Source organism: Stegodyphus dumicola, chromosome 1, assembly GCF_044657685.1.
Source record: "Stegodyphus dumicola isolate Sdum_Otavi_A_Nest chromosome 1, ASM4465768v1".
NCBI classification, from domain to species: Eukaryota; Metazoa; Arthropoda; class Arachnida; order Araneae; family Eresidae; genus Stegodyphus; species Stegodyphus dumicola.
Window position 1 is genome coordinate 238,117,983 of NC_140768.1, and position 10,065 is coordinate 238,128,047.

Consider the following 10,065-nt stretch of genomic DNA (forward strand, 5'->3'; position numbering starts at 1 on the left):
TTGCCCTGTGTCATATTTAAAGAAATTAAATAATGAATAATCTGCATAAATATATATGTTTCTAGCATTGTGATAGAACAGCGGTACCTAGAGCCATTAAATTTTGAATAATGCAATCTTCCACCGAATATGGGCATCTGGCAGCCATAAATTAAAATTTGTGTTATTATCGATTTCATATTTTGTAACATTTTTAAGGACATTTTGATTAATAAACACAACGATTTCAAAGCGAGCAATGGCAACACTCTACGGGAAACAACATTTTTATCTCCAGCGCGCGAGACTGTGTATCGGAATTTTTAGACATAATTAAAATTATTTTACGATATTGCTGTTGAATTGAATTTTGTGGTTTAAGTGCAAAGAACAAGATATTTAATAAGTAAAGGTAACACAACGTTAAAAAATGTCCCTTTGGGCGTAATATGAAATCTACAAACATACAGATTTTTTTTTTCTTTTCTCTTCTTTCTCTAAATTTTGTTTTCTGTGAATTAAAATATTAATTTACTAAATATTAATATTAATATAAATATTAATATTTCCAACCTTCTTTTCAGCAGTTCTATGTCTTCCATTTTTACGAACTGAAAATGGCCTATAAAATCTATTATTTTAATTAGTTACCCATTTTTGGTTTCTTAAAAATTTTAACTTACCGAAAAAAGGTACCTTTAAATAAATGTTATATAAAAAATTAATAAAGGTAATGTCATGCAAGTTTAAAAACAGTGTAACACTTCAAACATACAAGAAACGAAACAGGTATAAATGCCAAAATAATTTTATTTATAGATTATAACAAAGCATAGAAGTTCTGACAGGAATATTCAGTCATCACAGTTTCTAGTTTACAAATATAAGAATTTAAACAACTTTGCTGTTGCAACCACAACTCCTATAAAACAACTACATTAAACATTTACTCTACATAAAAACAGTAAGATATATTTACAATAAGATACAATAAGATGCAATTCAAAGTGCAGGGTTTGGAGAAATAGCGCAAAGGTTTCCAAAAGCTTATCTGCATACCACCACAAGGAGTCCAGAAACATAATTAGTTAATAATAAAAAACACCAAATGTTAATAAACAGCAGAATTTTTTTTCGAGTAAGATTATGATGCTATATGTAAGATAAATTACTTAGCCATAAAACATACCAAACAGAAGGGGTAAACTTGTGAAAAGATCCAAAGTTTCAAGTAAACGAAAGAATTAAAAATATCCGAAGAAGACCCTGAATTGTTGCAAAAGTATTCACCATATCTTCTCGAACCTCTCTCTTCAGACCCCATTATTCTTATCATTTAAGTACAAAGTATAGATCGGCCTTCTATTATATGTAATTTCCCTAATTTCTGTTCTTGTATAATAAAACTTCTGCTCTTTTTATGTCTTCTTCGGTCAAAAAGTAGAGGTTGGGATCTTCAGCATTAATCCTCTCATTGATGCTGTAGAAGGTTGGAGCATCCGGACAGGGTACAGCCTCTTCAGGATCAGCGCAACTTAATGTGAGTTGGTTGAAGATGGTCTGGTTACCACAAATGAAGGACCACTGCTGAGTCTCCTTTGAACCATCCTCTGCCTGGACAGAGTGGCAGACGTGGAAGATTTGGCAGTTGTTGTCAATATCGGCGAAATAACCATCGTTAAAGCAAGAGAATGTTGTTTTAATTGGTCCTACTAAAAGGTCAGCACCGTCAGGAAGAGCGTAAGCCTCACGTTTTGCTCTCTGAAAAAGTAGCTGTTTTACTTAGCAAGAAAATCAAAACTAAATAATAATATGGAATAACAAATTTTTATAGATTCTAACTTTTACATGAAATTCTAATGAATAACTGAGAAATAATTATTTCTGAGCTGATTTTCTTTCACAAACTTGCAAAAGATGAAATCTCTTTTAAATTAAAACAAAAATTACATCAAGTATTATACACAAAATCAAAATATCAAAGATAATTGAAAATATGTTTAAAAAATAATTTATTTCCTCTTATTAATTTATTAAACTTTTCGGTTTCAATTTGTTTTACATGATCTACAATGAATTGTAATTATCCCTCCAAACAAAAGAAAAATATTAAGATAAACTGAATATCTTATTGTTCAATACTTTTTTAATGTTAAAAGAATCCAACTAATGTTACATTAGCTGTTTAAATTCAGTCAAATGAAACTTCTCGTGAAGGTTCAAAATTACAAGCAGTTTAGGTTCATTCATTCAGTTAGATTGCCGTAAATATTATAAGCTACATTGTTCATTATATTATTTTAGAAATAATTTCACAACTTTCAGCCTTTATCTTTGAGAACAAATATACACCGAATTATCGAAATGATGTCTTAAAATACAGTTTCTCGAAGAGACTTAGAGGGGAAACTGTTAAAAGTATTTCGGTTTTAAAAATTCACAGAAATTTTCTCCCGGAAAATATCGTCTGAATTTCAGAATGTGTTACTTGTTCTAATCATTTAGTTTAGTAGCATATGGTAAAAATATTCATTTTTAAAATTTCTGTAAAATATCTGCAACATTTTGTTAAATATCATAAAAAAGAACTATCCATGAAATGTTTTAATATTCAGACGTTCAGACAATATCTGAAGTGAATTTGTTTTCAGTTACATGCTTGAAATATATGTTAATATCAAATACGACCTATAATTTCTGGTTATAGGTATATGATATGGTATGCATTTAAAAGTAGCTTGTATTTTAAACTCGCTAAAAGTAGCTAAATGATTTGTTGCAATACTATTCTTTTTGATACTGTTAGTGATATTTAAGTTAATTTAAAGGTACATTTGAACCGAATTTTAAGCTATATTTACCTTTGGAGCTGCGTATGCTGCAGCTAAGAGTATACCACCTGTAATAAAATAATAAACAATTAATATATTAAAAAATAATTTTGATTCTACATTTGTTATTTTATACATTATAAATCAAAAAAATTTTTTTATTATGCATGAATAAAACTTACTTAAAATAAGGAACTTCATGATAATGCCTTTTGTTTAGAAACGGCGAAACTGTAAAGAAAAAAAAAAAGTATTGTAATTGTAGAAAAATGCGATTTATTTGCAAATATTTTGAGTAACTAATTAATTAAGATTGAAAAGTTTCTAATTTCTTATCAAGCTTAAAATTCAGTATGTTGCGCAAAATAGTTGACCAATTTAATAACTTTACTTTTGTAACGCAGATTTTTAGGAAAATGCATTACTAAAGAGCAAATTTCCTCAGTAACATTATTTACTTTCGATAAAGTTTGGGTTTGCTTAGAATTTACAAAACATTAGCTTACTATTTAATAAGCTCTGTATTGTTGTCGTGACTGATCTCGTTTATCCGATATCAGAAAAGGCCGACGAAATTCATCATGGCAAAAAGGCAAGATTGTGCATCGCCGCATATTTTGAATACCCCCGAGCCGCACGGACGCCATCCGTTTAGAAACATCCATGTCTTCTCTGGAATTCGAAACCATGTCTTTGGTAAGCAGTCAAAGTCACTAACCACTATCCAGGTTGTGTGGCCAAGTTCTGTGTAAATGACTATATTAAGGGAAATACTATCAAACGCAGCAAATTGTGTTTTAACAATTGAGAAGTTGTGACTAGCCTGGATTGCGGAAATTATTACCTCTTATTAACTGCTTCTTTAACTTTTAACCATGTGAAGAAATCAATCTTCTCTCAAAAACGTTGTAGGCTAAAATTAAGCTCATTTTAAGACACAAGGATAATTGGTTCACTGGTGTCTTGCCCTATGCATCCCTTTAACTATCACTCTCGTTCCAAAACATTTATTTAGGTTTAGATTACATTTTAAAGAGTATAATTTATAATTTAAAGAGTATTTTTAAATATTTAAATATTTAACAGCTAAATAAAAGGTTATTTGATTTCCCACTAGAACTATAAAATCCCTCCCCAGAGGGGAATTCCTCACTGGTTGAGATCTGTAGGCTAGAATCTACTTTTGTTAGGGAGGGGGTCATATCCTTGAACTAACATGTTTTACTATTAACGAATGGTTCATTTTTAAGAAAAAAAAATTTTTTTGAAGTAGCTTTTTTAGTTATGTGGAAAACTAGAACAATCTCTGAAAGATTATTTATCAAATTCATTTAGAAAAATAATCAAAATCAGCTTAAACAACAGTTTATTAATATACTAGCTTATATTAATATACTACAACAGCTTATATTAATATACTACAACAGCTTATATTAATATACTACAACAGCTTATTTGAGAAGTTTTGAAACACCATAAAAGGATAAAGTAATATAATTTCTAAATAAGTTTATTTATGGTGGGAAAAGCAAAACAATATGAATTCGAAGCAAATATTTGGGTAAATACCAAAAGGATCTTCTTTAAAGTGTTCTGCAACACTCCGAATTCGCACTTGTACGTGTGTGTGTGTATTTAATTATGGCAAAGCACACGAGGGCTATCTGCATAAGAGGAGGGATGCCTTTCGTGGAGAACTTTCTAAGGGAAACTGGCTCGTATACACGTTACACATGGGAAAACCACGAAAACACCCATGCAGCCAGCCCGTTCGCGGGATTCGAACCTCGGACCGAACTACCAGTGTTCAGCGACTTTACCGCTCGGCCGCTGGTGGGCCTCGCACTTGTACGTGTTAAACAAATTTTCTGTAGAGACATTAGGTATTTTTTTTGAAGCAGGCAAAGTGAAAAATTAGCAACGCCTTCGTCGGGAATCGAACCGCAGACTTCTGAATTACGCGGTGAGAGTGCAGACCACTACACCACAAAAACTTGCTAAGGAGGCGGGAAAAATACTTTATAGTTTAATAGAATATGTTTTCAGTTATACATCAATTTAGCAAGGTGAGTTCCGCTTTGAAATTTCAAGTGAAATTGAAGAAAATTAATTTTAAATAATGTTAGAGTTTTCAGAATGAAAGAAGAAAATCTTCACTAAACTTCCTAGGGTAAAGATTTTCACATAATATTTTACCAAATGAATTCCAAAGTTGTCATAAAGAATATCGTTGGTTTATAAATTAACATCTGTTTATAAAAAACTTAAAATGTTCAGGTGAATTATTTTTACAAATCTGTAATATATTCTCTCACGAACTGGATAGAATGCAGTAGCATCAAAATGAAACATTCTTTGTTAAAGGAAGCGTAGTAATAAGTCAGGAGCATAATTCTTTAAAATATAAACTAGCATTGTTGCAAGCGTTGAGAAGTTATATTGATGACGTTCATTTTTCCTTTATTTAATCAAAAGAGCCCCTTAGAATCCATTGTAGTGGATAATAAAATTAAAGCAAAATTTCCGATGGCATATTTTAAGGAAAAAAAATCTACGTGTAGACACTGCAAAATTATTTCGGTTGCATTCGATCCTTATAGAGTCCATAATGGCACTTTATAGGATTAAAATAGAATTCATTATAGCATAGTCTGAGAAAAGGATCAGACATAGCATTTAAAGTATTTTTCATTGATAACTTGTAAGTAATGAACATAATATCCTAGCTGTAAAAACAAAATTTGGCAATATTTTATACGTTACAGAGCAGAGAATCTTTTAACGCTTGCATACGTACATGCTAACTGGATTCGACATACTAAAACTGCAAGCCTATTTTTCGACATTAAATACGATATGCAGTAATGTTATTCGATGTAAATGTCCTAAATTATTGGAACTTGCACTATGTTGGAGCTTGAAAGTTGTTGAAGCAAATGAACAAGACTGGTTTTGAAGTACATACTTAATCTAATGGCTTATTCTAAAAATAGGCTACACTAAGATCTCACTTTCTAAAACAATAGAAATTTGGTCTTACCTTTACTCTTCTTGTCGAAGATGAGAATGAATGGTGAAAGTTTGCCTCGCTTTTATATCTCCTGCATTTACTTTAATTATTCACATGACGCTCAGAAGGGTCAACGAGATCAAACCGTAAATTTTTCTTTCGGTGTGTGTGTGAAAGACAGAAAGGTAGAGGGGAAAAAAATTAAAAACCTGTTAATTATGATGCATCATATTTGCAACATACGTTGGGACGTAACCTTGGTCAGAGAAGCAACCTTTGATCCTAATCAAACGTGTGATAAATTAAGGATGAGTTACTACATTTAGCTTTAAGGCTATAAAATCATGTTTTCCGTTTATAAAAAAATAATATTCCACTGATCAGAGATTTAAGCTGTCTAAAACAGGAAGTCAAAGAAAGAAAAAAATGTATCCGCCAATCTTGATCGTGATGTTATAGACAATTATAGACAATTTTTCTCGAATTTCGGCTGATTTCTTATGATTTCAAAATTTATTTTTGAAAATACCCCCCCCCTAACATTTTCGATTTTTTCTCTGAGATACGATTTAGAACATTTTAGGTTGAGTTAAAACAATCACGCTGTTGAAAAATTTGGCTAACGTTTCAGTTTAATTGAAGTGAATCAAAATCAAAGATGAGGTATATTTTGTAGGCATCTTTCCGCAATAATCGTGCTTACTGCTGTGGCAGATACGGCCAGCCTTCGGTTTGTGAGCAGCATTTTTGAAGGTAAAATTACTGACTTAATTAGAACATATACCTTTAAGCTAAAAGCAAGTAATAAACAATGTTCAGAAAGGAAAGAATTCGAAATTAAATTCAAATTATGGAATCCAACATTCAAAATACCAACAGAATTCATTATGTAATTCTATGAAAATGAATGAAGCCGCTTAAAGAAAGAAAACGGATAATTTTATCGAAAGAATTTGTAAAATATATTTCAAGATTTCAGAAGTACCAACTGTATTTCGATACATTTGCTATTTTATTCTCAGTTTGTACAATCTACTAGGCTTTTCGAAGCAAGAAACAGGAAAATAACGATGCCATCTTCGGGATTCAAACTCCGGACTTTCTGATTGCTAACCGGACGTTCTTCCCATTACACCACAAGGGCAAGCAATGGGGAAGGAGAACATTTTTTAAAAACTGACTACATAGTACTTAACACCATTAATTTTTAATTGAAAGGCATAATATTGCGTTAGGTAACAATGTGAAAAAAATCCAAGGTTAACGTTCCGCCTACCGTCTAAACTAGCTGACATCCAAAAATAAATTAAAAAAAAAAAAAATCTGAAAAGTTTCAGATTTTAACAGTCTTCCAAAAGGGTTTGTTAAGTTTTTTACGTTCTCGATGAGCTCGCAGCCTACAATTGTGGTATTACAACACCCACGCCTACTAACTCTTATGTCTTTTTAGCTTTATTAGTAACAATAATTTTCTTCGCATTTAGCGCATATGTAGTTCAATAGAAAAATTACGAAATAATTTAAAAGTGGCATAGTAGTATACGTTTAGAATTCTCGACTCAGTATTAAGTGTTGGTGCACATTTTTCTCTCTTTTTTCAGTCCTTTCACACTTCATTATATGAATGCTCAGTTTTCGTACTAAGATGGCTTTGCAGAACTTTTTTTTTTTTTTTTTGTCTTTTTATTATTAACGTTTTGTGTGTTTACTTTACTTTTTAAATATCACGTTCTTGGAGCTACGCCATATAAAATTCGATTTAACAGCAAAATCACAAAATATTTAAAATTAGCATATCTTTAGAATTTCCGATAGTCAGTTCGCGCGCGCTGAAGATAAAAATGTTTTTTTTTCTGTACAACCTCGCCATTGCTCGCTTTGAAATCCTTAGAGTTTGTTAATCAAAAATTCGTTAAAGTTTTACAAAATATGAAATCGGTAACAAAACATAATCCAAATTTAAAATTTGGTGTGCCCATATTCGCAGAAGGATTACGTTTTTCGAAATTTTATGGCTCTAGGTACTTGTGTTTTATCACAATACAAGAAACATACATATATTTATGCAGATTCTTCATTATTTAATTTCTTTAAATATAAGACAGGTCGATAATATTGGTGGTAACAATCTGAAAGTGAGACAAGCTTGTAGTGAATCAACGCAAAATAAAATTAATAAACCTTCTGGGAAAATTGCTCCTTTGGACTAATAAATAAATAAGTAGACAAATCTGAAAGCTTTTAGATTTTACATTACGTTAAGAAAGGTGATTTTTTAACTTTTTGTGTGCTACCTTTATTTATTAAATATCACGATCTTCGGACTTAAACCATTAATTTCAATACAACAGCAATATCGTAAAATAATTTTAAAATAAGCATGTCTTTAGAATTTCCGATACATAGTCTCACGCACTGGAATTAAGAATATTTATTTTTCGTGCAGTGTTGCCATTGCTCGCTTTGAAATTGTTGAGTTTGTTAATCAAAAATTAGTTAAAGTTTTACAAAATATGAAAAAGATAACGAATTCCAAATTTGGGCTTTCAGATGCCCATATTCGGGTGGAAACGTACGTTATTCAAAATTTGATGGCTCTAGTTACCGTTGTTTTATCACAATGTGAGAAACATACATACTGTAACGTATTTGCGTTGCTACGCTACCAACATAATACCAACAAGAAATATAAAGATACCTCGCGCATAGAATATCCGTTGCGAAAGATGTAAGCGCTTAAAAATGTTTTTCAGTTATTCTGTAAGTTTGACTAGTATAGTTGGTTGTTCGTTCGAAAATGGCTAGATTTCTTTAAAACTTCATTACAGATGTATAAAAGAGTAAATAACTGGTGGTAGTGACTGGGATAGAAAGGTAAAACCAGTGTTTGTTTAAAAAGAAATACAGTACGTGTGAGTATAAGTTTTTATGAACACTGTGTCATTTTATATGAAATATTTCATCCTTTTATTGAATTCAACTAATAGAATGATATTGTGAGTTTAAGCTTTTGGATTAAAGTATCAAAAAATTTAGCCTGATTACGATGTTCTTTTAAAATTTGACCTTTTGTATTAGAGTGTCAAACTCATTACGTTAATATTAGAATATTTCTATTATGAAATTTGAGCTCTTGTATATTAGAAAGGCAAATTTAATACTTTAATATTAGAATATTTCTATTATGAAATTTGAGCGCTTGTATTAGAGTGGCAAATTTTTTTCCTTAATACTATAATATTCCTATTTCTAAATTTGAGCTTTGGTATTAGTAACCCAAATCAAGAATTTTGTTGTGAGAATCAAGTTGGATGCTTGAATTTTTTAAAATTTGCATTAGTATAATTTATTAAGAGCAAGCTTCGCTGATTTTTGTTTATCGTAAAGCACATACGTTTATTTCATTAAGTGTTTTAGAGAAAAAAAATACGTTTCGTCAATACTTGAATTTCAAATAAGAAAAAGGCTAGATTCAGCAGATTGATTTGAATTTTTGAATATTTGCTAAAAGCCTTTTAAAATTTAATTTTGAAACACTGTCAAAGAGTTTTTCTATTTCTAAAAATGTCATTTCTTCCAAGGGTAGAAAACAAGAATTAATAGACATAGCCGAAGAATTAGGTGAGGAAGTGCCGCTAACTAGCAAGGACCCAGAAATTATAAAAATAAAAGTCAATTTTTCAATGAGAAAGAAGTTAAATTAATTCTAAACCGAATAATTGCTGAACGTTAAAAAAATTGCATTGTTATCGGACTGCTATGTTTAATAAAAATATCATTTACATCTTAATTTATGCTATGATCTTAAACATCACTGCAGGGAAAGGCTTATTTTGATTATGATAAGTCAGATTAGCCTTTTCTTGCAGGTATATTTGTTTGCACAAGATTTCAGCTTTCAGCAATCCCAGTTTTTGGCTGCTTGCTTTACTCCATTTATACATTTATTTAATTTATAGACTTTGTATGCTTTTCCTGATGAAACGTAACCTTCTGGTTGCTTCATACATATTCCTTCTTGCAAGTCTCCATATAGAAAAGCTGTTTTTATGTCGAAAGAGTTTACATGCATGTTCTTTTCAGCTGCTATTACCAAGATAATCCTCATTGCAGTCTAGTTTAGGACTGGTAAAAATGTTTCATCGTTGTCGTGCCCAGACGTTTGGTAATATCCTTTAGTTACTAGATGGACTTTATATCTGATAACATTTCTTGAAGCATCGGATTTTGTTTTGACTCTCTATT

The 10,065-nt window shown here is 30.8% G+C and overlaps 1 protein-coding gene across 1 annotated transcript; it reads right to left on the minus strand.

Annotated features, from left to right (window-relative positions):
* Positions 1-771: 771 nt before the first annotated feature.
* LOC118199221 (uncharacterized) lies at positions 772-5,872 on the minus strand. The gene is made up of 4 exons (XM_085826662.1): positions 5,851-5,872; positions 2,993-3,041; positions 2,841-2,878; positions 772-1,740 (listed from the first exon to the last, which is right to left on the minus strand). The coding sequence occupies exons 2-4, from the start codon at positions 3,009-3,011 to the stop codon at positions 1,360-1,362; spliced, it is 438 nt and encodes a 145-aa protein (XP_085682788.1). The 5' UTR covers positions 3,012-3,041; positions 5,851-5,872; the 3' UTR covers positions 772-1,359.
* Positions 5,873-10,065: the final 4,193 nt, after the last annotated feature.